Raw genomic sequence first — 27,163 nt, forward strand, 5'->3', positions numbered from 1 at the left:
TGGCACCTCTGACAGCTGGAGTAGATCCGGGTACCACCACTGGCGGGGCCACTCCGGAGCTATCAGGATCATCCGCGTTCTGGTCCTGTAGAATTTCTGTATCACCGCTGGGATGAGAGGGATAGGAGGAAAAGCGTACAGCAATGTCCACGACCAGCTGATCAAAAGTGCGTTCCCCTGAGAACCCTGTTGGGGAAACCTGGAGGCGAAGACGGGGCATTTTTTGTTTGCCGCGTCTGCGAAAATGTCGATGTCCGGTACTCCCCACTGCCGGAAGACCTCTTGGGTGACATCTTCGTTGAGCACCCAGTCGTGCGCTTCGACGAAGTCTCTGCTGAGGCAGTCTGCCTGCACGTTCAGGGTCCCTGGCAGGTGAACAGCGATGATCGAAAGGCCTCTCGCCAGTAGCCATCGCCAAATGGACTGAGCTTCCAGAGATAGGACTCGTGATCTGGTGCCTCCTTGCTTGTTCAGATAGAACATAGTTGTCGTGTTGTCTGTCTGAATCTGAACGTGGCTGGTTTGGAGAGACGGGTACAGGGATTTGAGAGCCAGATGGACTGCTCATAGCTCCAAGAAGTTTATGTGATAACTCTGTTTGGTATTGGACCAGAGACCTTGTACCTGAAGCTGGTCCATATGAGCACCCCAGCCCTGCATGGAGGCATCTGTGACCACTGTCTGTGTCGGAGGCATCTGATGGAAGGGGACGCTGTGAAGCAGATGGGAGCGTTTCATCCACCATCTGATGGAGTCTTTGGCGGCTTGGTGAAGAGAGATCAGATCTTCCCAGCGACCAGACCTCTGCGACCACTGATCCTCTAGCTCTTGTTGTAGAAGACGCATGTGAAGACATGCATTGGGTACAATGTAAATGCACGAAGCCATCGACCCCAGAAGTGACAACACTTGCCTGGCTGTGGGGAATGCAGTGTCGAGAAGTGCGTGGCATTTCTGAAGCATGGATAATAACCTCTCCTCCGAAGGACACACGCTTGCCTTTGCGGAGTCCAGAGAGGCGCCCAGGTAATGAATCCACTGAGTGGGATTGAGGACCAACTTTTTGTAGTTGACTGAAGCAGATTGAGGCAGAACGAGAGATGGCTCTGGAGTCGAACAGGAGTGGAACTCTTCAGGAGCCAGTCGTCTACATAGGGATAGACGAATATCTTCCGTTTGCGGAGGAAGGCAGCTACCACCGCCATACACTTGGAGAATGTCTGTGGGGCGGATTTGAGGCCAAACGGCAGAACTCTGTACTGGTAGTGCTGACGAGAGATCTGAAACCTGAGGAATTTTCGATGTTTCACTGAGACAGGGATATGGAAATAGGCATCCTGTAGGTCGATGGCACACATCCAGTCTCCCTGGTGAAGATGCGGAAAGATTTGAGGCAGGGCTAGCATTCTGAACTTTTCCTTCTTGACAAATCCGTTGAGCAGGCGCAGGTCGAGAATGGGTCTGTACTCTTTGACTACTCCTCGTTTTTGAACTAGAAAATACCGTGAGTATACTCCTTGATTTCTTTGCAGGGAAGGTACTTCCTCTATGGCGTTCTTGGAGAGGAGAGTAGCTACTTCGTAAAGTAAAAGCCGATTTGGAATTTGAGGAAGGTGCTGCCTCCGTGGAGATACTTGCGGAGGAGGAGACTTGAACCTCAGCAAGTAGCCATGCTGTACAATATTCAGTACCCATTTGTCTCTTGTAATGGCTTCCCACTCTTCCAGGTGAAAACTGATACTTCCTCCTACCGGAGTGGCGAACGGGCGCGGAGGAAGTAAGATCTCACTGCTTGGAGGGCTGCTTGGTGGAGGACTGTTGCTGCTTGGCGTTTCCTCTACCTCTGCCACGACCCCTTTGTTGGAACTGGGGCCTCTGCTGGTACTGAGAGGACCATTGGGGTGTTTGAACGCGCTGATGAAAAGCGCGCTTGTCGCCCTGACGAAAGCGCCTCAGATATTCCTTGCGCTTTTCCAGACCAACAGCTTTAACTGTGTCCATCTCGGTTTTCATCTTGTTCATTTGGTCATCAGCGGGAGACCCAAACAAGGATGACCCGTTAAAAGGCGAATTAAGAATCTTCTTTTGAGCATCAGGCTTGAGGCCCGTTAGCCGCAGCCAGGCTGAGCGCTGAGAGCATACGCCATGAGAGTAGCCATGTGCGGCGAGGTCCGAAGCATCCGCAGCCGCACTTATGATCTGATTGGCTACAAGCCCACCTTCAAGGAGAATTTCATTGAAATCCTGTCTGTCTTCCCTTGGCAGTTTATCAGCAAATCTGGAGAGGGAATCCCAAAGTGCGCGATCATAACGCCCCAGAAGGGCTGAAGCACTAGCCACCTTCATGTATGAAGCAGAAGTGTTGCACATCTTCCTGCCATACGAATCCATTTGCTTACTGTCTTTTTCCGGGGGGACAGAAGAGGAGACAGACGCAGAATGGGACTTCATGGCAGCCGCCACAATAACTGAGTCCGCTGGCGGGTCCGCTCTTAGAAATAAGGGATCCTCGGCCGGAGCCTTATATTTCTTAGCGATTCTTGAAGGCACAGCCCACCGTAGCAAGAAATGTGGCCATAGCTGGCTCCAACAGTCCTGGCACCAATGGCTGCAAAGGTCTGGGTGCTGAACGGTGATGTGACGTATCAAATATAATTGATGTGGGAGCCAGAGGGGTGTGCATCGTGATGTTCAATTTCTGCGCACCTCTACCCAGAACGTCAGAGAAAGTAGCGATGTCATCAATAGGAGACACTCGTGATGGAGGTGTAGAGGAAAAAGTCGGAGAATAGTCCCGGACCGAGGACCTTGTGGAGGAAGACCAGGTGGGTGATCTAGTGCGTCGCCGCTTGTGGGGACGGTCACTGTGATGAGCCCTGGACCGTGATCTGTGTTTAGAAGGAGATCTTGGCCTTCTGTGAGAGGAAGGGCGATCCCTGGGTCGTGACCGGCGTGGAGAAGGTGACTTTGGTCTACCAGGAGGAGACTTGCTTCTACACGGAGAAATCCTGGAGGGAGAGTACGTGCGAGAATAGTCCGAGCCCGGACTTCTGCAGTCACCTGTACCCACATTCTCCAACCAGCGAGGTGAAAGACCAAACTTCTCTGGTGCCTTGGGTGATTTCTCCGGAGAGATCTGAACGATATGAAGACCTGGAGATGAGCGATCTCCTGAAGATCTAGATCTGGCTCTAACCCTCTCCGCGGCCACTGCAGTTCTATCCTTCGACGTCGAACGTCTCGACGTCGATGATGTTTGTGTCACCATCGGTGCCGATTGCTGGGAATGCCGCTCCGCCCTCGACGGTTGTTTCGACGCCGATCGCCTATGGCATTGCGGAGACCTAGACGTCTACCTTCGTCGTCGAACCGGTGACTTCGACACCGACCTTCGTCGTCGAACCGGTGACTTCGACACCGACCTTCGTCGTCGAGCCGGTGACTTCGACGTCGACCTTCGCCGTCGAGATGGCGACGTTGACGTCGACCTTCGCCGGCGGTCCGGTGTGCTTCCATGACGTCGAGTTGAGGTTGATCTTCGAGGTCGAATGCCTTGACGTCGATCGACCCACTCGCGGCGAGACATTTGTCGTCACAGCTCTCGACGCCGACCCCCTCGATGGCGGCGGAGAAGGTCTCGACGTCGACGGAAGCCTCGACGTCATCGGAGACTGTCCGGATCTCATCGGACTAACAGCCTTCGAGCCCGAAGGGCTGTGCCTCGACGCCGACTTACTTGTATGCGGCGGAGAATCTCGACGTCGAGATTAATCTCTTGACGCAGAAGTCGTCCTGGATTTTTTAGACAGTACCTTTGACGTCGACGGCGAATCTCCTGGAACCTTGGTCTTCCTGGGGTCAGGAGAGGTGGTATGTCGCCGTTTCTGAGGTCGTCTAGCTGAAGAGGGTGGTTTTAGGGATGAATGGTCGCCTTCACGACGGCTTTTTTCCTTCTCCAGCTGGGCATGCAGCTTAATGCGCTCTCTATCGCGCAGAGTGCGCCTGGAAAACTTCTGGCAGTGGGGGCACCGGTCAGGATTGTGTGAAGTTGGCAAACACAATACACACAGATTGTGGATCCGCCAGTGCCATCTTATTGCCACAGGAAGGGCATTTCCTGAATAAAGCAGGCATTCTTACTGGAAAAAAATTTGAAATTATTCAGGAAACCAGCAGAATAAGCTTTCAGGAGCCAGAAAATGTCGAATTTTCTGAAAAAATCTGAAGAACAAAACTTTCAGTCAAAAAACTGAAGAGCTCAAGCTCCAGGATCCTCATAGAAGGAGCCGGAAAAAAGAACTGACCTAACTGTCACCTGTGGTGTATCATGGGAGCAAGGGGTCTCCTGCAGGTCTTAAAGGCACGGTCCCCCTACTCTAATGCCTTAAAGGCAAGGTGTCAGTTTTCTTTGTTTTCTTGATACTCTACTGCAGCCTACAGGCAAATGCCTGCAATTACTAGTTTGCTTTATGGCAATAAAGCATTGTTGTGTGACAATTGGCTTAGAGCTTCCTTTTTTCCTTATGGGTTAGGGGGTACTACAATGCAAACCTATGTAATTTCAGCATTGCCATGTTTGAAACATTTTAGGCTACATGTATATGTTTTCACATATGCATATATATGTATATATATGTATTTTCTATATGCTCCGGGATCCCGCACGTGGGCGGGGATTATTCATAGATTAGGACTATTGATGAGTATCCCCTGGATGAGAACTATACATATTTTAAGCAAACAAGCACAATGAAAATAAAAAGAAACCTACTACAACAATCCTTGTTAAAGGCAGTGGGCCCAGCGGCCAGGCTAGACCCTCCTCAGTGTGTTGGCCCCAACCCACGGGCCTCCCTTTGAAGGAAAGAGGCAGGGAGGGCAACAGTCAGTAAGAGGCTCTTATGCAGCACATTAGCTGCATTTATGTAACTCACTGTTCCAGACGCGAGGTCGGAATAAGCTCTCGCAGATTTAAGAGTTTCATTTTGCAGTAGGACCCCAGTGTCAGAGTTGCTGGGGCAAGGGTGGAGTGAGGTGCCAGATATGGGAGTGTAAAAATCAACATTCGTTTTAAAAACGAAAGCAGTCTTGAAAGTCCTAGCATCGCATTCGACAGGCGACAGCACATCTTAACAAGACAGTTTCTTTCTTTTCTTATGTGACTGTACCTTTAAGACTTTTGTATTTCATTCGGCTGTAGTCGAAACGACCCACTTCCAAAAGGGGGGGGGGGGGATATGCTGCTTTTTGAGAGCAGGCACACTCGCAGCCCGAGTACGTGAATAAGCATGAAAAGGAAGGTATTTAGGAATATCAAATTACCCGGGGGGCGGGAGGGATTTGTGTTGTTACAGCACCCGGGGGCAGGACGGGAATGAGAGGCTGCAAGTTGCTGGCGCCAATGGCAAGTTTGTGTTCATTGATTTCAGCAGCGGTGCATTACAAAAGAAATGCGCGGCTGCGGTTCTGGAACCTGAAGGAGCCTCACACACCTCTTAACCCCTTCGGTGCCCGCCCCTTTCCTCGCCCTGTGCCGGCCGTTACATTAGCGGGCGGGGTTTGTGACGAGCTGGACTCGTCATGGGCACAGCGCCACCGCGGCCCATGACGAGTCCAGCTCGTCACGGGCACCGAAGAGGTTAAAAGCACAGCGCTTTGAAAATATATATATCAATTTATGAGCAGCGTTAATGGCACGCCTACCATTCTTAAAGCAAAACACATATCAATCAATCAATCATGATATTTGTAAAGCGCGCTACTTACCTGTGAGGGTCTCAAGGCGCTGGGGGGGGAGGGGGGGGGGTTGCGCTACTGCTCTTGAGGAGTCTTCTGAAGGCGAATAAGTCTTCGGTCTGCCGAAGCTGGGTAGGTAGGGTGTTCCAGGTCTTGGCGACGAGGTAGGAGAAGGATCTGCCGCCGGAGGTTGTTCGTTGGATGCGAGGGATGGCGGCGAGTGCGAGGCTGGCGGAGCGGAGCTTGCGGGTGGGGGTTTGAAAGCGGAGTCTGCTGTTCAGGTAGGCTGGTCCGGTGTCGTGGAGTGCTTTGTGTGCGTGGGTGAGGAGTTTGAAGGTTATCCTCTTGTCGACGGGGAGCCAGTGTAGGTTTGTCAGGTGGGGGGTGATGTGGCTGCGGCGGGGGATGTTGACGATCAGTCGGGCGGAGGCATTTTGGATGCGCTGTAGTCGTCGCAGGTGTTTGGCTGGGATTCCGGCGTAGAGTGTGTTACCGTAGTCCAGCATGCTGCTGACGAGGGCCTGTGTCACCGTTCTTCTTGTTTCGGTCGGGATCCACTTGTAGATCCTGCGAAGCGTGCGGAGGGTGTTGAAGCAGGAAGAGGAGACGGCGTTGACCTGTTTGGACATGGAGAGGGAGGAGTCGAGGATGAATCCTAGATTGCGCGCGTGGTCGGTGGGTGTCGGTGCTGTCCCGAGAGTGGTCGGCCACCAGGAGTCATCCCAGGCCAAGGGGTTGGGTCCAAGGAGGAGGACCTCCGTCTTGTCCGAGTTCAGTTTCAGCCGGCTGCTCCTCATCCAGTCAGCGATGCCTTCACTCCGTCGTGAATGTTGGTTTTGGCGGTGCGCGGGTCCTTGGTGAGGGAGAGGATGAGCGGAGTGGCGTAGGAGATGATGTTGAGGTTGTGGTGGCGGGCCACTTGTGCGAGGGGGGCCATGTAGATGTTGAACAGCGTAGGGCTGAGGGAGGAGCCCTGGGGTTCGCCGCAGATTAGGTCGGTGGCTTTGGATCGGAAGGGTGGGAGGCGGACGCTCTGGGATCTGCCGGAGAGAAAGGATGTGGTCCAGTCGAGGGCCTTCTCTTGGATGCCAGCTTCTTGGAGGCGTGTTTTTAGAGTGCGACGGCAGACCGTGTCGAAGGCGGCCGAGAGGTCTTGGAGGATGAGGGCTGATGTTTCGCCGTTGTCTAATTGGCACCGGATGTCGTCTGTGGCGGCGATGAGGGCAGTCTCGGTGCTGTGGTTTCGTCTGAATCCGGATTGGGATGGGTCCAGTATGTTGTCTTCGAGGTGGTGGGTCAGTTGCATGTTGACGATAAAGTGCTCCCGTGATGCTTAAGAAGCGGTTCCAGGAATTCCTATGCCTGTAGTAGGAACAAGCTGTCGCCACACGATTGCGCGAATGAAAAAAAACCTAGGAAAGTGAAAGTGCGCCATGCAGTGGGAAAAACTTATTAAAGAAAGTAGAGCTCACAGAATAACTTCGGAAACATGATCCGTCACTACACGCCTCCTTTAGATAAGAAATACCCTCACGACAGCAGTTAAGCAAACAATCCAGTCCGGGTGGGTGGGGCCTAAAGGAGACAGGGCGGTCACCAAAAAGCCTCACTTTCAATCGGAAGCCAGTGTTTACCATAAAGGGTGATGCCGGCCAATAGAAAGGATGGGCGGAGCTTCCACTCCACTTTCGAAATCTCCTCGATTACAATACATCTCGCAGAGCGAGCAGCGCATGCGCTGCAACGCTAGGCAAGACCTAAAAAAAGGGTGAAAGGGCCTCCTCTCATTGAGGGCCAAAGAAGACTGGTGTCAAGCTACAGCTTTTCACCAATATCTCCTCCCATCCCTCCCCCTTAAGAAAATAAGGCACAATGCCGCCTTCCATATCAGACACCAGTGAGGAGTAGCACCAAACCTCCATAATGCAACATATCAACATCAAAAGGAAACAAGAAACCACATCTCTAACCACTTAGGACCGGTGGGCAGTGGTACCAAAAACCCATGACTCCCTCTGATCTATTCCATGCTACCCATTCTATTCCAACAGTATGGGGAACAACAGCTTCAGATTACAGTGAGGGTTACTACAGATTACAATTTACAAAACGAGGAAAACACCTAACTCAATCCGGTCCCTGACAAAAAAGTAACACAGACTATTTTCATCATAGACAACTTAAGATTGGTAACAAACCTCAGCTAAATCACAGAAATCGTATTTATGGATTTTGGCTAAGCGCAACCATGACTCCTAAGGAGTCTCTTAAAGCTAAATAGTTTTGATGGAGGACAACAATGCAGATGCTACAAGGTAAAGAAGTAGATATGCAAGACATCCCAAAACTTTAATAATGAAACCTGGCAAAGTAGGTCAAGTGGGATCAAATTCCACAACATGTCATCTTGAATTTAGTTTCAAACAGTTTTGTTTAATCAAGATGATACAGCACACAGAGTGACAGATAGGTCTGTAGAGGTGTTAAATGCGTTATCTTTCAGACTGGTGATAATCTCCATTCCACCACTTATAAATAAAGTAATCACCTTGCACTGACTTAGGATATTTTCTAGAAGTTTAGTAATTCAAGACGGCAGAGTTATAGATCTGTAGTTGGCTGGATAACACTCTGTTTCTTAAATAGGTCTAAAGGCTGCTTTTTTGGGGGATTATCTAGGACATTGCCTTCAACAAGGGAAGTATTGATAATTTGTAAATACACTTATTGCACCCTCAAGAAATAAAATCCTACTCGCCAGTATTTGAACAGGAGAGGCCACTAGTTTTTGGCTGGAGAACTATCAATCCGAATTCAATACTGGTAAATTTTTACAACATACTGGGCTGTCTGCTTTCCCTGTAAAGGAAGGAAGATCACAGGCACTGTTCAATCTCATCACTGTCAAAGAGCACTGGAACAGTGCTGCCTGAATCCACAAAGCATTATCCTCACTAGAAGCAGCAAGAGTGACAACCCAAAAAAGGATGACAGCAAGTCTTCTGTCTCTAGTAAGCATATCTTTTGTACTGCAGGTTCAACACCATAAGAGGGAAAAGACTCCCCCCTCCCGCCCCCCCAACTTCAAAAAATCCTTAAATGTATCATGAGCTATACGGTTTATCCCTGGGAGTTTCAGTTTGCCTCTCCAGTACAAACAAGGAACTGCAGGGACAATCAAATGGCAACTGAGGGTGAATCTTATTATAGAATACTGAAGGATGCCAATTCACAAAGCATGGGACTCAAGTCATTTGTACTACTTTGCTTAAAATAGGGCCTTTCAGAAGGAGTAGAGAGAAGGGAGTTTCAGGGGAGGAGTTGTAGACAGCATAGGTCTGTTCAAACAGGCGTGTGGTACAAAGGAGGCAAGGCACAGGTTTTTCTCACCTTAGCGAGGCCTGCACTTCAGTAAACAGTCTTAGGTTCTCTGTGACAACTTAAATTTCAGTTGAGATCTGCATTCTGATAAGAGCTGGTATACAATTATGATAAGAGCTGGTATAACACTAACACACACACACACACACCCACACATTAATGTTCCAGAACAGGCGTAGCCTAAGGATACAGTCCCTTCCAGGGAAGAGGATTTTGTGGCAAACCATTTCTCCCATAATGCACCCCACTGACCAAAGGTCGACTGGCAAAGGGAGGAAAAGCAAAAGGAGAAAGAGGTAAAGACAGTAGCAGACAAGAGAAAAAGCATTAGCAGAATTGCAGCACACATTTGGGTATTCCACACAGAGCAAGACCAGACGTGCACATTCAGGTATTTACTGTGACAACAAGAAACCTACAAAACTCCCCGATATACATTATACAACAGCTCTTACAGCATAGTACCTCTACTTATGAAAGAAGTAAAGAATGTGCTCCTCCTTACTCAATATGGGAGCTCACAGAGCAGCCGAGAAGGTGTTGAAGCTGAATCCCCCACAATCGGATTCAAGAAGCTCCAAGGGCACTCTTCACATCCAAAATCTCCCGGTACCCCGTAAGGCGGGACAGTGAGAGACCCTCACAGTCAACCCCTATTAATACTTAAAACCTCGAAAGAGATCCTATTTTACCTGTATATATTTTGTCCTCTCTTACTTACAATAATAAAGATGATACTTTGAATACACTATGATCTAAAATGTGTGTACCTCTCAATTTTGTCAAGTGATGCTGTAACACCCAAAGACAATGAGACGTCTTTACTTGCAAACGAGTCCCCAATTGGGTATCCTCTCATACAAAATAACCCTTGAATGCAAGTGTTCCCCCTCTTTCGCCCTCAGGATTTACTCTATCCCTTCAGCAATAACCCATTTGTCACTGTACTTTAGGCACACCCGCTGTAATGAGATCTGGAAAGAACTGATCCCTCCCCAATCTAAACACCGTTTCCAACACTCATATTTGCCCTGAAAGTCTCCATTACTCACCGTTTTCTTTATATCCCATGCCAAGGATGACCTCTGGCGCCCTGTAGTAGCGTGTTACCACATATGGCGTCATCATAAAGCTGGTCCCTGCAGTCCTGGCCAATCCAAAATCCAGAATCTTAAGCGTGCAGTCTGACTTGACAACGATGTTACTGGGCTTCAGATCCTGGAAGAAGGAAAAAACTGAAGATGATTCACAGCTCAAAAGAACAATCTATATGCATTAAAAATATAAGGGAAAAGATGTTAATAATGAAGGATTTGGGCCAAACACAAGCTCACACAGAAACAACTTTGCTCTGCAAAGACAACTGATCTCGAAAAAACCATTTACAGGTGGCATGTAAGTGTATTATTTTCTGGCACTCTCAGTAGAGAATTCACAACACAGAGACAGAGCAGCAGAGCGGTCACTTCCACTTATTTAAAGCATCGGATATGTCCCTTTCTTCACAACTGCAGCTAACTTTCAAAGTTATGTCCAAGTGAGTCAATGGTGCTTTCCTTTTTGTCAATATGCACCTATCTTTTCCAATATAGGGCTTTCTGACTGACTTCATCAGATTCTAAGTGGTTCAGCTGGATAGGTTATAAGAAAAAGTACACTTCATGCTCTGAGGACAACCAATAGGTGGAAGGGTCCTCTTTTCGGATTTCTTTTTCCTGCACTTCACAAAGAGCGATGGCATGCATTTTGTGGGCAGTGAAAGTGCAAGAAAAAAAACCAGAGTCAGCTGAATATCTTATCTGTAGACACTGTGAATTAAATAATAAAAGAATAGTTAAATATCCCTAAAATGTTCCAGCCAGGGCATATATTGCAAACATCTGAGCACTCTGCGAGAAATGAGAGAAAAAAGGAACTGATCTTTAACTGCCAAAGATGTGTCTCATCGGGCAATGTAGCTGCTGCCTCCTTTAACCCCTTGAGTGCCCCGCCCTTTCTCCGCCCTGTGCCGGCCCTTTCATTAGCGGGCGGGGTTCATGACGAGATAGTCTCGTCATGGGCACAGCGCAACCGCGGCCCATGACGAGACCATCTCGTCATGGGCACTCAAGAGGTTAAAGGGGGCAAAGCTTTTTTCTAATCTTTGAAACAAAAAATTCACTCTTTCTTTCCTGTCTCCACAAATGCATAAGAAAGGGCTGAATCTGTTGTTTGAACGTACTAAATGTTTTCATGTTACTAGAGAGACCATAAAATTATTTAGACCCTCATTAAGAAATACTTCAGTGTTACTGGTTAGGAATCACCCTTGCACAACCCAAAACCGGCCAAAGAAATCCTGAGACTGAATATAGCATTTTTGCAGTGCGAAACGTTGAGTTTCATGTATCCTAATAAGCTGGAACCATCATGGAAACAGAGTCTGGGCACCAATGCCCACGTTTTCCCCTCAATACAATGATTTTCATCACAGAAAATTTCCACCTGCTTTTTAGAAGCGAAATGCGCCCACGGAAAAAAATGTAAGATGCAGGTTTTACTGCAGCACTCAAACATGATTCAGATGGAAAATGGAATTTCCACCTGAATCAGGATGGCCTCTAAACTCCTACATTCTGCAGATAAACTTTTTTTAGGAGAAATTTCTTCTCCTAAAAGTGCACCGCAATCCACAGATTAGCAAAGCTTTTCAATGTTCTTGACTCTAAATGAAAATCCCACGATGGCGAAGAGGTGATACTATCAGCCAGCTCAATGGAACTCAATGCTTGATTTTGAAAGAACAAAAGGCTGAATAGTCCCTTTCAATATTTTAACATGTGCATGTGGGTTGAACTGAAATCTATGCTGCAGATGTTTAACTTGCAGTGCTATCTTTCTGGCTATCCAAATTATAGAAATCCAGATCTTTAATTGAATCAGTAAGGAAGATTAAGAATTTTCAAAAAATGTCTCCATATTTGACCACACATGGAAGCCATGACACCCTCCATTAATTTGCAAACTCAATATTGTCCGAAGTGAAAATAAACTTTTTTCAGGAATCAATTTGAGGTAAACCTCACAGATTATTGCATTTAAGAAGTAACAGAATAAACTGCACAAACAGCATCTCAATGATCCTATTTGATGTATTACATCAGCATCATGTTGGTGTCTCCCGACATGGAATCTGATGGACATCAGATTCTATGTATTCTTTTGACGCTGAACATTCTGACAATTCAGTTTCCTCATGACCAGCCAGGGATTGTCCGTTCATCTAATGGTACAAGTTACTTACCTTTGGTAACGATGTATCTGGTAGAGACGATTCTAGCCGCAGATTCCTTAACGTAGAATTATCCCCAGGCGCGAGACTGGATCCAGAAAACTTTTTGCCACAGCTTCTCTGTGCGCCGGGGGCGGTACCACGTGACCCCACCCTGACGTCGTCCGCGGACGTGACGTCAGCGAGGTAACATAAGTCCCACCCCGGCGCGCTGACGTCAGTTTTCTTCTGAGAACTTTTCCGCGCCACAACGCGGAGCCATCACAAACAAAACTGTGAGAGTATGGGAACAGTGTGCAAAAAAAAATAATCAGTGAAACAGAAAGGAAAGAGCAGAGCACCGCTGTGAGAAGCAACCCTGCAAAGCGAAGGCAATATCCTCCCTGGAGGCAGAAAAAACATGTAAAAAATGTTGTGGCAGACGAAGAAAGTCTGCAACCACAATCTATAACAGTGAAGGGCAAAAAGTCCGGAACAGACAAAGCACCCCAAGACAACACCATCAAGGAGTGTTGTATCCCCTGTAAAAAGCTATGTGCTGAAGCACAGCCAAGAGACCCCAAGCCAAAGGATTGCAGAGGAGTCAAAAACCCCAAGCAATGAAAAAATGGAGAAGATTATGAGTAGGCCCCACACTGGAAGAACCAGGGTGCAGGGATGCAAAAGTACACATGAACCTTCCGACCAATTACCAGAAAAGAAGGACTGGAACAAATAGCAGAACGAAGCATCCCGCCAGGGAGGAAGAGAAAGAGGGCACTCGCAGAAGACAAATGCCACCCGGAGGGAGGAGAGTGCAGAAGACCAAGCGGAAGGGTCCTCGCAGAACGGGGATGAAGGGCGCGCCGTGAAGGAATCTGCGGCTAGAATCGTCTCTACCAGATACATTGTTACCAAAGGTAAGTAACTTGTACATCTGATAGAGACTACTAGCCGCAGATTCCTTAATGTAGAATAGATACCCTAGCCATATCCAGAGGGGAGGAGGGCTCTGAGAGAACCTCACCAGCTTGGAAGAACACAGGGCCCCAACAGGGGATGTGTCATGGGGACAGGAAGGATGGCCCAGCCCCCTCCAAGCAGAAGTAAGCAAGTACAAGGAGAAGGGAAGGCCAGGATACCACCAGCCTACCCGAGGAGCAAAGGGCGTCCGCCAGAAAACCCGGAGGGACAGACAGCACCAAGCAAGTACCAAAGGAAGAAAGGAACCACCCGCAAATCCAAGGATAAACGGAGGTAGAGCCCGCCTCAGGAGAACACACACAGCGAAGGGGGCAGCTGAGCGGGTGTCAGCCCCGAGGCAGGGAACAAATCAGGAACGGCCCACACAGCTGACAAGCGCAGACAGGAGAAGGAAGACACAGACGCGCAACGCTCCAGCGAAGCAAGGGACAGGAGCACAAGGTGACACGCCGAGGCCCTCGGAGGTGGACCATAACTACCAGGCGTGCGCAGCAGACAGTTGGTAAATACTATGAAGTAGCGTGCCCAGAACAAGCCGAGCGCAAGACAGAGGCAAGGGAGCCCCAGAATAAGCTCCAGAGATGGACCGTCCTAGTAGCACCACCTGGCCCATGAAGAGAAGTGGGACCGGCCAGAAGAGAAAGAACAACCCCCCAAGAAGCAGCCAGGAATAACCTAACCCCCCTGGAACACAAGGCAGAGGCCCAGGCCGAAACGTCGGATAGCAAGGTGGAAACACCAAGATACGACGCCGTAGACGGCATGACAAAAGTTGGTGTGGCGATCCAGAGGCTGAAGAGGGAAGGCAAAACGCACAGAAGCAGAAATCCCGCAGGAACAAAGAACAAAATGGACGACAGGCAAACACTGTAGAAAAAGGATTGAAACACCATCGGAGACTGAGCGGGACAGAACCTGGAGCAGCGCAAGCTGCGCTAAGGCGGAAGAAAGAGAGAGACAGCACCAAGCGTTATACAGCGACGCCAGGATAACGCGCGGAACCCGAGAAGGTATCCACACCCGCCCAGCTTAAGAAAGAGCTATACAATAGCCAACAAGTACCCGACCTAGGGTATGACTCGTCCCAAAACAAAACAGGGAAACACCTATTAGGGAAACCCACAGCAGAGGTCAAGAACATAAAAGACCTATGGAAAACACCACAGGCGGCTTACCAATCATTCTCCGGAAAGACGCTATCCCGCAACCAAGCATGGCGGCGGAGAGCCACAGAACTCGCCACAGCGTGGGCGAGAGAATCAGAGACATCCAAGGCCGAACGGAAAATAAATGCAGATAACTCCCGACCCTCTCGCACATGGTGCCGCAGATCAGCACGGGCACCCTCATGGGAGGTGCGAGACAGAAGGGACTCCGCGGAATCCCACAGGTCGGAAGTAGCCCTGGCCAACACACAAAGTGTGTTGAGCGCGCGCAGAGCAGCTCTAGTGGAAGCGAAAATGTTACACCCCCAGGAGTCCAACCAACGGGCCTCCCGTGACGGAGGGAGCTGCACCGAAGGCAAAGAAGGAAAAGCAGTCTGCAAAACAGGGCCCTGGTCAGATGGGTGGGGGAAAAAAGGCAGTCTGGATCGTGCGGGGCAGGACGGTGGCGGTGAAGGAGCGGCTGAGACACCGGATCCCCTGTAGCAGGAGGCCCCCAGAAGAGAGTTGTGGAGCGAAGCTTCAAATGGGAGAAGCGGCTGCCCTCCACCAGAGCCCTGGTGGAGGATCTCCAACAAGTGGTCCATTGGAAGTGGAGCGACAGGGTTGCCCAATTGCAAAATGCCAGTGGCAGTGGAGATGACCCGGACAAAGGCTACACTCTCCTCCGTAGGGCGTTGTGGAGGGGAAAGCAACTCTTCCGTGGGCGAAGGCTGCAAACTGAGCCGCCTGTCCCCGTGCCCTGCTGGAGGAAGAAAAGGCCAGCCCCTGTAGGACGGGAGACCCATGGACGAGTGAGGGGCCTGAGAGGTCTCCGGAGAAGGCGGAAAAGCCTGCGGGGCAGTCAACTGCAAGGAGCGGAAGAGCGGGTCCGGGGGCTGTGGCTGCAGAGACGGCGTAGAACCCGCCCTGGAAGCCGTCGGGGAAAATGCAACGACGCAGCGTCCAGTCTCCGGTGAAGAGGAGACAAGGAGACGACAATCCTCCGGAGAGGAAGGGACATCTGGAGAAGAGTTGACGATCCGATGACGGGACGGCGACGGAGAGTCTGCCAGAGGCACCAGTGTGTCCTTGATCGGCGCCGAAGTGTCCACCAGGGGTGCTGAGTCGACCTCCACCACCACGTGCCTCATCGGAGAAGGGGGCGGGGTCGGAGCCAAAGCAGCCAATGAATGGGGCCGAAAAGGCACCGGCTCGATCTCCGAGGCAGCCGCCTGCGCAGAGGACCGAGAAGGGCTCGAGGAGGCGCCCTGGGTCCCGGCCTCCACCTGCGGCGGCGCCAGGGTCGGGGAGGAAAGCAGTCGACGCCGGACAGGCATCAGCTCGACTTCTTGCAAGACAGCCGCCTGCCCAAAGGAAAAGGGGGACTCGGGGACGAGCCATGAGTCCCCGCGACTTCCTGCGACACCACAGGGAACCCTGCTGTGTTTTGCAGTGAGGCAGGGACGCCGTGGGTCGAAGAGGGGAACCCCTTAGGGCTGCACCTCCAAAACCTGAAGTCCGCAGAAGGCCCCGCACATGGCGAGGGATCCTCAGATGTCTCAGGAAGAGGAGGGGGGCCCAGAGAAGCCTGCCGAGCCGTAGCGTAGGCCTTCATCTGGGCCCTTGTCGCCCAGATGCCAGGAAACGGCGGACAGGGTGGCGACGGGCGAGGGCGCACTTCCTGAGAGGAACCCGCGCCCTCTGCAGAAGGAGGACAGGGCCTTGGTCGCAAGCTGCAGGACTTACTGGCGGGCTACGCCCGTGGGGCCTCGGTGAAGGACGATGCCGCAGCCGGAATCAGCAGATTCTGGACCCTTCCGAGGTATGAGACGGACGCTGTGACTAGACCGATCTGGACAAGAGGGCCGAAAGCAATTTAATCCAGCACTCCCGCCGGGACTTTGGCTTGAGATGCTGACAAGCTTCGCAGTCCGTAGAATCATGGTGCTCGCCCAAACACCACATACAAATAGGGTGAGGGCTCGTCGCCGACATCTGACGCACACGCTTGAAACCCGAAGGCATTACACACTGTTCCCAACTCGAAGGTGTTAAAAGAGGCCTGAAAACAGGTCAAGGGAACTCACTCCGGATCCGCGTTGCACGCGGAAAAGAAAGACTGACGTAGCGTACCAGGGTGGGACTTATTTGACCTTGCTGACGTCACATCCGCGGACGACGGGGTTGCGTGGTACCGCCCCCCCGGCGCGCAGAGATGCTGTGGCAAAAACAAATCCAGATCCAGTCTCACGCCTGGGGATAATTCTACATTAAGGAATCTGCGGCTAGTAGTCTCTATCAGATTGTTCTGATTTCAATAAAAAAAGATGTATCCATACCTGGTTGTTGTGGCCTGCAAGCCCCTTACTACAATTTATGGCGAAGAGGCGGCCAGGCGGACAGGGAAAAGCATGAAATTAAGATAAGAATGGATCAAGTATAGAAACGGACAAGAACCAAGGACGCATCGAGGGCGAGGACGATACCCAAGGCGCAAAAAGTCAATTCGAGAAGTGTTGTCGCCCACCGCAAAGGACAGTTCAGTTTCCGCAAAGTAATCTTCCGGAAAAGTAAGGGAAGCGTATGTGTTTTGGGTGCTGTGTGGGCCTGCGCAGAAGTTGATGGCGTAACTAGGTCACCAGTCATCTGTGCTGTCATTGTGTGCGACGTGCGCACACAACGTGAATCGCTCTCGTCCGCTTACGGAGGGCGTGCAGCAGCCATCTTGAGTTGGACTGAGTGTTCAAGTTAAGGCTGCCATTTTAATATTTCTTGCAGCAGCTATCCTCACGGATCTGTGTTTTGCATTTGTGTGTCTGCACAGTGATTCACACACCTGGACATGCAGCAGCCATTTCAAGTTGGTCTCCGATGCGATCGAGAGGCAGCCAATGAAGGAGTCCTAACAGTTTCACACTAACGGTGGTGAACGCGTATCTGCGCAGTGATACGCACACTAAAAACTGTGTAATCCTTTGTACATGTAGGATTCAGAGTTGCGAGAAACACAACAGGGTGAAGAGCAGGTCCATGGAGTGCATCGTAGTAGGGAAGTAAGCAGCATTTGTCTATGATATTTTGAGGGGCGCGTCATGAGGTGATGCAGACATCCTATGGAAATCTCAGGCTTTATGAGGTGATGCGCACTTCATAAGGAAACAACTGGCATTTGGTTTCTGCGTGTAAGCACTGCTGATACGCACACCCTTGAGTTTTTAAGGCAATATTTTACTAAGCTTCTCAATATACTTTATAGCAATCCAGTTTACAATTGATAGGGCGATTGCAGCACCACATGTGTCGGTGGTGTTACTACCGAGTTTTAGTGCACGGGAAGATTAGATATTGATCTTTGAGAACTATTTGGATGCATTAGATGGACAAGAATTCAGTCCTAAAAGGAAAGGATTATGCTCCTTACCCAGTAAGAATCTGTTCTTGGCATGTAGAGCCGTAGATTCACATGCTGTGCATACTCCTGCCATCTAGTGTTGGGTTCGGATGTTTGCAAGTTGTTTTTCTTCGAAGAAGTCTTTCTTATTCACGAGGTAAGGCGACTCCTCCTTTCGGTAATAGTGCGTGCTTAGGCATCGACACCATTGTTAGACTGTTTTCCCGCACAAGGGTGAGAATGGAGCAAATGAGTGTAGTATAGAAATGTCCATGTGTGTACTGTAACTAATGCAAGACTGCAACAACTACCTAACTAGGGAGGTGGGAGGGCTCATGTGAATCTACACCTCTACATGCCAAGAACAGATGCTTACTGAGCAAGTAGCATAGTTCGTTCGAGGCATGTGTGCTGTAGATACACATGCTTTGCATAGACTATATAGAAGTATTCTTCCAAAGAGGTGGCTAACCAGTTGATGTTGCAGCTGTTTGAAAAAGCGTTTTAGCACTTCTTGCCCTACGTTGGCTTGTTGGCATGCTAACACATCAACACAGTAATGTTTGATAAAAGTGTGTGGTGTGGCCCATGTTGCTGCTTTACAAATGTCAGCTACAGGGATGACACCTAAAAAAGCCATAGACGCTCTAATTTTACAAGTAGAATGCGCTTTAGGAGGTATAAAGTTTGTTTAGCTTTAGCAGGTTTGAATGCATTTAACAATCCATCTTGCAATACTAGATTTAGAGATGGGATTGCCTTTGTGAGGTGTAGCAAATGCAACAAACAATTGTTTTGTTTTGCAAAATTATTTTGTTATTTCAATTTAGTACAATAACGCTCTTCTAACATCAAGAGTATGAAGAGCTCTTTCTGCTACAGAATCAGGTTGAGGAAAGAACAGCAGAAACCGCTTTGGGAAGGAGTTTTGGGTTGGTGCGAAGAACTACTCTGTCTTTATGAAGTTGAAAGAAGGGTTCTTGTAAGGTTAAAGCCTGCAGCTCACCAACTCTTCTCAATGAAGTGATTGCAATGAGGAGGGCCCCTTTCCATGAAAGAAACTGAAGGGGACAGTTGTGTAATGGCTCAAAAGGTGCACCTATGAGCCGTGTAAGTACAATGTTCAGATTACAAACTGGTGCTGGAGGCACTGGGGGTGGTATTACTCTCTTAAGGCCCTCCATAAAGGCTTTAATTACTGGAACATTGAACAAAGATAGATGTCAGTTCTGCAAATATGCGGCTACTGACGCAAGATGCAGTTGAATGGAAGTGTAGGCTAAACCAGCAGTCTGTAACTGCAGAATGTAACAATTGATATTTTGAGTGGATGCATCTAGAGGATCAATATTGTTATTAGTACATTATATATAACATCTTTTCCATTTAGCTGCATAGCATGCTCTGGTAGTAGGCTTTCTTGCTTCATTAAGAATGGACATGGGAGTAACCTCCCTCCTGTCCAGACCCTCCCCTGGGAGGGTCCCCTGAATCTTCCCAACCCTCTCCTTAGGGTACGTAAGAGCTTACCAGGGTGTAGGTCCCTAGATTCGTCATGGGATAAGATTCAGAACTGAAACCACAGCACTTCTACCTTCTGAGCACTCTGGACTCCGCTTGACTTTGTTTGGGCCGGACTTCATCTCCCTTCCAGTCTGCTGCATCCTCTGTGCCTGTGCATCATACAGGAACCTTCCAAGGCCTATAAAGCATCAAGGACAACAAAGTAATCTCCCTTGGAGTGAATGAGTCACTCCCCTGCATTCGCAGACAGTGCAACAAAGTCGACCGTTCTGCAGATCCTGAGCTTCTCCGGACTCCGTGGGCTCTGCAACACAGGTGGTGGGTTTTCCCAGCTCCCGAGGTCTTCTCTACCCTCTCACCAAGTTTGAAGCCTTGTGGGGTTTGCAGTTCCTGACCCCCTGAGTACCGCGTCTCCTTTGCAGTTGCAAAGGCTTTTGACATCTTTGCAAGAAGATCTACGGGCTCCAAGTAGCCCCAATCTCGCTCAGTTAATTGTTCAATGCAATAATAAAACAAAATCACAGAAAGGCTTTGGGCAGCCAAGAACGCAACTTTGAAGGTGGCCACTGATTTGGCCAAAGTTGTTGATAAATCTAAAATATGCATGCAAGAGTTGCAAAAGAAAAACCAAGGGCATGAGGTGGCTGAGATATCGGAGAGTGGCGATAATAGTGAAAGTGGTGTTGCATCTGCAGTGAAGAATAAGAGTAGAGTGGGACAGAAAGTCATGCAGGCTAGATCGAGTTCAGGAACATGCAACAGGTGTGGGAGTACCAGTCACACAGCTCATTCAAAATATTATTTTGCAGCCAACAAAGAGTGCATAAAATGTGGTCGAATAGGACATTATGCCAGGATGTGTGGGACAAAGGTATGGGGTAAAGGGGCAATGGTTCATGATCCCGTGAGTGTAGATGGCGATCACCTAGATAGGATACTCAGTGTATGGAAAGATGTTGAGACATTCAAGGAAGATAGGAGAAAGAAAAGACCTGAAGCGACTTTTTAGATAAATAGGCGTTCCATCCTACTTATGATGGATACTGGTTACATGTATACTATTATTCCAAAGTGTGTATATGAGCGAGAGTGGGAAGGTAAAATCTTGAAACCAAAGGATATTTCCCCAGGGCAATACCAAGGGGAGTCTATTGCCATTGTATGGGTCTTTGATGCTCATATTGAATTTTCCAACAGATCCATACAAGGGAAATTGCATGTGGCAGAGCAAGCAACCTCTCGCTCCCATTTTGGGTTTGGTACGCCGATATGACCTCCATGTCATAGTAAATCCTAGGGCTCCCACACAGGTCATGGTTGTTGAGAATGAAAGTCTAATGCACATTTTGTGAGGTGCAGATCAAGTGTTTCAAGATAGATTTGGACAACTAAAAGGCTATGTCCACAAGATTGTATTGAGGAAGGATGCAGTGCCAGTACAACATAAGATGAGAAGAGTGCCATTTGTTCGAGATGAAGTCAAAAGTTTGATAAAGGAAATGTTGGAGGTAGGCATCATAGAACCCCTTGAGGCCTTGAGTTGGGTGTCTACCATTGTAATTACCAAGAAACCTGACGGCAAGGTCAGGTTGAGTTGACTTAAGGTCACTCAATCAATGCAGGATAGCAGATACATTCCCTTTGTCTCTAGATTGAAGGATGGTAGGTACCTTTCAAAATTAGACCTGAAGAGTGTCTACCATCAAATAAAGCTTCACAATGAGTCTAAACGGTTAACCCCTTTTATTACTACTGAGGGATCTTTCCAATTCATACGCATGCCTTTTGGATTATTTTCATCTGCAAGTGTTTTTCAATGCATGCATGGTGATAGATATTTAAGAGTATAGACAATGCAGTATATTTTCAAGACGACATCTTGATATTCGAAAAGTCTGCAAAGGAACACAATATTGTGTTAAAACAAGTGTTGCACAGAATTGCTGAAGTGGATTTGACACTGCAGAAGGAAAAATGCTTTTTTTTGGTTGAACAAATTGAACATTTAGGCTACACAATCTCTGCAATGGGCATTAAACCAAGGAGGAACCTACTCAGTGCTATTGAGATGGTACCTGCCTCTACTGATAAAGAGTAAACTTAGATTCTTTATGGGGTTAATCAAGTATTATTTCAAATGTGTTGACATTTGTTCGGACAAAACGGTACCGTTGAGATTGTTACAAAAGAAGGGCACCAATTCTATATGGGGGCGAACAACAAAAAATGGTTTGTAAACATAAAAAAATAAATATTTGTGAGGCAAATATGTTAGCAACTTTTGACATCAAACGTAGCTCTATAATCACTATTGACACCAGTGCCACTGGGTTAGGTGCTAGTCTCAAAAGCATTGATTGGTTGAGAAGACAGTGGCCTTCACATCTAGGACCCTCATTGCTTCTGAAAAAAAACTATTCGGTCATAGAGAGGCATTGGCGGCAGCATGGGGTGTGAAGTACTTTCGCAAGCATGCCAGGGGTACCCAATTTCTGTTGGGAACCGACCATAAGCCCTTAAAGTTTTACTACCAGGCGGGCTGGTAAGGGCTCAGCAAGGCTGGCGAGATCGGCAGCCAAACGCCAGTGGTATCAGTATGTGATCAAACATGTCCAGGGTTGGAAAAACCTACAAGCTGATTGATTGTCCAGGTTGTTGGTTGATAGGAGACTAGTTGATGAACAGTGAGTCTCAAATTCTGATTGTGATGGGGCTGTGGCGTCTGTGGACGATGTTTTCATGGTAGGTTAGGCAGCATTTACAACTGAAGAGTGGCATCAGGAGATGGAAGCTGATGAGGTCCTGAAGGAAGCGGTACGTATGATAAATCAGGGTGGTAGAAGAGAGTTGTGTGGCTATATCCGTGCGTCAGTTTGTCAAGGTCTTGGAGGAGGTATCGCTGTGTGGCAACAATGTTTTAATGAGGGGAGACAGATTAATTTCACCCTTTGGCTTAAGAATTAAATTGGTGGCACTTGCCCTTGAAGGGCATTTGGGGTAGACCTTAACCCAACGGCTTCCCAAAACCCAGTTTTGGTGTCCAGGTATGGATGAGCAGTGTACCCTGTGTAAGGAAGAAGAGAAGATGCTGAAGGTGGGCCCCAAAAGCAATATGGGACATATTACTGATCCGGCAAAGCCATGGAAAAGAACCTGTTTAGACTTTACTGGTCCCATGGATGAATTACAGTTGGTTATAATTCTTTTTACCTTAGAGGAGGTCGTAGAGGAAAAAGAATGACCCTTATGAGAGGTAGACTTCTTTCTCGAGGCGGAGGGCTGATCATCTGCTTTCGATCAATGATGCTGCCTTTTTAGAACCTTAGGAGCCCTCGGGGAAACTTTTTCCACATCACTTTTTTGAGGCAGTAGTTTTGAGAGAGGAATCGCTGTCGTCATCAGACAAGGGGTTGTCCTTGGTTTTTATCTTCTGTAGCAACAGAAGAAGCCATCCCTCTCTAACTCTCAGTTTTTTAAGAGCAGGTTCTACAGATTCTTTCAATCTCTCACCTGGTGGTTAGGGTGAAGGCAGTAAATACACTTTGTGAGGATCATCCACATGCAGTCTGAGCTTCCCACAGGAATCACAGTGTCTAAACAGGGATCTCTTAGTCATAAACATGCGGTTTTGAAGAAAAAATCCTGTCAAGTAGGCCAAAAGAGAAATAATACTGAGGAGAGCTCAGGGAGACTCCCTTCACAAGATGTGCTATAGAAAATCTGAGAGCCTGGAACCTCTGTGCAGAGGGTGCGGTCACCTGACTGCCTGGACTTTGGACCATTCCTAAGGACTAGAATGAGATATTAAAGTGAATGTTTTTTCTCTATTAACTTCAATGTTAAAGTCATTACTTACTGCTTTTAATGTCCTGTGGGACTCCCACTTCAATAACGGGGAATGATCCAAGCATGTGAATCCATGAAAGATCCAATGCTGGAAAAGGATAATGTTACTTACCCAGTAAGCATCTGTTCTTGGCATGTAGAGCTGTAGATTCACATGCTTTGCATACTCCTGCTGTCTTGTGTTGGGTCCGGATGTTTGCAAGTTGTTTTTCTTTGAAGAAGTCTTTCAGAGTCACAAGGTAAGGTGACTCCTCCTTTCGGTGATAGTGCGCATGGGCATCAACTCCATTGTTAGATTGTTTTCCCACAGAGGATGAGAATGGAGTTAGTAAGTGTAGAATAGAGATGTCCATGCGAATGTATGTAAACTGAGAAACTGCAACAATTATAGGAGACGGGTAGGCGCATGTGAATCTACAGCTCTACATGCCAAGAACAGATGCTTACTGGGTAAGTGACATTATCTTTTCGAGGCATGTGAGCTGTAGATCACATGCTTTGAATAGACTATACAGCAGTATACTCACAAAGCGGTGGCTAATCCATAGTTGTTGTAGTTGTCCGAAACAGTGTTTTAAGTACTACATGGTCTACATTAGCATGTTGTCTCACTAACACATCTACAGAATAGTGTTTGGTATATGTGTGCGGTGTAGACCATGGTGCTGCCTTACATGTATCAGCTAGGGGAATATACCCTAAGAAGGCCATAGTAGCCCCTATTTTGCGAGTGGAATGCGCTCATGGGGTATTAGCAAAGTTCTTTTTGCTTAACATGTCTGGATACATTTTACGATCCATCTTGCAATGCCTGATTTAGATATGGGATTGCCTTTGAGTGGAGAAAAAAAGGCAACAAAAAGCTGCTTAGTTTTGCCAAACTCTTTTGTTCTTTCAACGTAATATAGTAGAGCTCTTCTAACATCAAGGGTGTGTAGAGCTCTTTCTGCTACAGAATCAGCTTGAGGAAGCAACACAGGTAACTCAACCGATTGATTGATATGAAAGGCAGAAACTACTTAAGGTAGAAATTTAGGAATCGTGCGAAGAACCACTTTGTCTCTAAGAAGCTGAAAGAAGGGCTCTTGTATAGTTAATGCACTCTTCTCAGTGAATTTATTGCGATGAGGAAAGCAACCTTCCATGAGAGGAATTGTAATTGGCACCTATGCAGTGGTTCAAATGGTGGACCCATTAGCCTTTTAAGTACTAGGTTTAGGTTCAACACTGGTGCAGGGGGGACTCTTGGTGGTATTCGTTTTAATGCCTCTAGACAGGCTTTAATCACTGGTACTCAGAACAGAGATAAGTGTTGTCTGTTTTGTAAGTATGCAGCTACTGCTGCTAGATGTAAGCAAATGGATATGTAGGCTAGTCCAGATTGCTGTAAATGTAACAGTTGATGTTCTGTACAGAAGCATCAAGAGGGTTGATATTGGTTTTGATACATTAGATAACAAATCGTTTCCATTTTGCTAAATAACATGCCCTAGTAGTAGGCTTTTTAGCCTCTTTTAGGATATTCATACAGTCTGGTGGTAAGTGTAAATAACCAAACTCTATGACTTCAGGAGCAAGATAGCCAGGTTGAGTTCTTTGGGATTTGGAAGCCTGATTTCTCCATGGCTCTGAGTGAGGAGACTGGACGTGAGATGCAGCTTTTGGTGTGGGACTATTGACAACTCCAGCAGGTGGTGAACCAGGGTTGATGTGCCTATGTGGAAGCTATGAGAACTAGCGTGAGGGATGGTTGCTTGAACTTCTGAACTACCAGTGGAATGAGTGGGAGAGGCAGAAAAGCATAGGCGAATATCCCTGACCAATTGATCCATAGGGCCTTGCCTTTGGAGAGCGGGTTTGGTAATCTGGAGGCGAAGCTTGGGCATTTTGCGTTTTCTGATGTGGCGAACATGTCTATCTGAGGAAATCCCCATTCCTGAAAGTAAGGGAGGAGAACCTGAGGATGAAGTTCCCTCTGGTGGATTTGTTGCGTCTGTCTGCTGAGAAGGTCTGCAATCTGATTGTTTACTCCTGGAAGGTGCTCTGCCAGGAGATAAATCTTGTGGTGTATAGCCCATCTCTAAATGACTTGTGCTAGGCGTGACAGTTGGAGGGAGTGTCTCCCCCTCCCCCAATGTTTTTGTATATAGTACATAGCTGTCATGTTGTCCGTGCACACTAGGGCATCTTTGCCTACCAGGTGAGTTTGAAAGGCTTTGAGCACTAGAAACACTGCTAGTAGCTCTAGGTGATTTATATGGAGATTTTTGTGCTTTAGACTCCACAATCCTTGGATTGTGTGATCCTGTAAGTGAGCACCTCAACCAGTGAACGATGCGGCTGCTGTTAGCACGGTCTGTGAAACAGGGTCGATGAAGGTCCGCCCTTTGGATATATTTTGTGGGTTTCACCACTGCGGAGAGCGACAGGTGCGGCTTCCAACCATAGATCGGATAGTCGACCCTGCGACTGGTTCCACTGACTTGTTTAGCATTTTTGAAGGGGACGCATGTGAAGTATTGCATGGGGTATGATTATGATGTAAGACGCATTCATTCCCAGCAGTTGCATGAAGACTCTGGCTGGTAATGAGTGGTTGGGCTGAAACAGAGTGAGAAGACACTGAATACTGTGAATTCTGGCTATATTGGGAGAGGCTAGAGCTTTCTGGAGTGTCTATGGTGGCTCTCAAATACGTGTGTGTTTGAAGGCTGCAGATGGCACTTCAACGCATTCACTGTAAACCCTAGTTGGTGTAGTAAGTGAATTGTGGCTTGAGTGTGTTGGAGACAGTTCTGGTAAGTGCTGGCTTTGATGAGCCTGTCGTCCAGATAAGGTAAGACGTGGATATGCGGTCTTCTCAGGTGAGCTGCGACTACTGCCAGGCATTTGGTAAATAATCTGGGAGCAGTGGTGACTCCAAACGGTGGTACTTTGAATTAGTAATGTTGACCCGCTATCACAAATCTTAGTTATTTGCGATGAGCAGGGTTAATTGGAATGTGGAAATATGAGTCCTTTAAGTCTAGAGTAGACAAAGTCATCCAGTTGTAAAAGTGGGAGCACTTGTTGAAGTGTTAACAAGTGAAAATGTTCTGACAGTATATAGTGGTTCGGTTCTCTGAAGTCCAGAATAGGTCTTAACGAACAGTCCTTTGAGAATTAGAAAATACAGGGAGTAAACATCTGACCCTTGATTTTGTAATGGTACTGGGCTATGGCTCCTTTTCGCAAGAGAAACTGAGCTTCCTGTTTGAGTAGGTGCAAATGTTCTGGTGATAGTTTGTGATAACGAGGTGGAATGTTTGGAGGATTGGTGGTAAGCTCCAGGCAATAACCATGTTGGATAATTCCTAACACCCATTTGTCTGCTGTTATAGACTGCCAAATGGGAAAAAACTGTAGAAGATGTCCCCCGACAGATGTTAAATGATCAGGGGAAGGGTAGGTGAGTCACTGCTTGTTAGAGGAAGGGGAGGCACAGGGTGTGTAACCCTTTCTACTACCCTTGCCGTTGTTTCCTCTATATCCTTCTCTACAGAAACCTCTTGTGGAGGAAGGTTGATTGTTGCCTTTACAGGAGGAAACCTTGGTGTCTGAGAATGTGGTCTTAGACTAGATCAGAGGGAGCAGTGTTATAGTTTTTATCTATTATGGGTGTCAGAATGTGAGCACAAACAGGGTCTCATCATGCCTTTGAGCATAGGGAGAGTCTGACTAGATCTGTGTGTACTACTCAAAGTTTCGAACAAAAATTCTTCTTCTAATAATTCTTTGTGTAATTGTACCCCGTGATATTGTGCATCTCTAGCAAGCAACTCTAAATAACTTAGATTGTTGTCAGGAGGAGAAGAATATGGCAGTTTACAACACATGCGAATACATCGCATGCCTTTACAACGCGGT

General features: G+C 47.8%; 1 protein-coding gene across 4 annotated transcripts in view; it reads right to left on the reverse strand.

The window, feature by feature from the left end:
- MAPK8 (mitogen-activated protein kinase 8) overlaps nt 1–27,163 on the reverse strand; it is a 273,704-nt gene that overhangs the window by 108,078 nt on the left and 138,463 nt on the right. For 2 of the 4 annotated variants that reach the window (XM_085608771.1, XM_085608773.1), the window contains exons 7-8: nt 10,170–10,335; nt 9,308–9,379 (exon numbers count right to left, since the gene is read on the reverse strand). In XM_085608771.1, coding sequence (XP_085464897.1) covers nt 9,308–9,379; nt 10,170–10,335 — 238 coding nt within the window. The remainder of the gene's footprint in view (nt 1–9,307; nt 9,380–10,169; nt 10,336–27,163) is intronic. The other 2 variants (XM_085608772.1, XM_085608770.1) reach the window with 1 other exon arrangement.

Source organism: Triturus cristatus, chromosome 1_2 (genome assembly GCF_964204655.1).
Source record: "Triturus cristatus chromosome 1_2, aTriCri1.1, whole genome shotgun sequence".
NCBI classification, from domain to species: domain Eukaryota; kingdom Metazoa; phylum Chordata; class Amphibia; order Caudata; family Salamandridae; genus Triturus; species Triturus cristatus.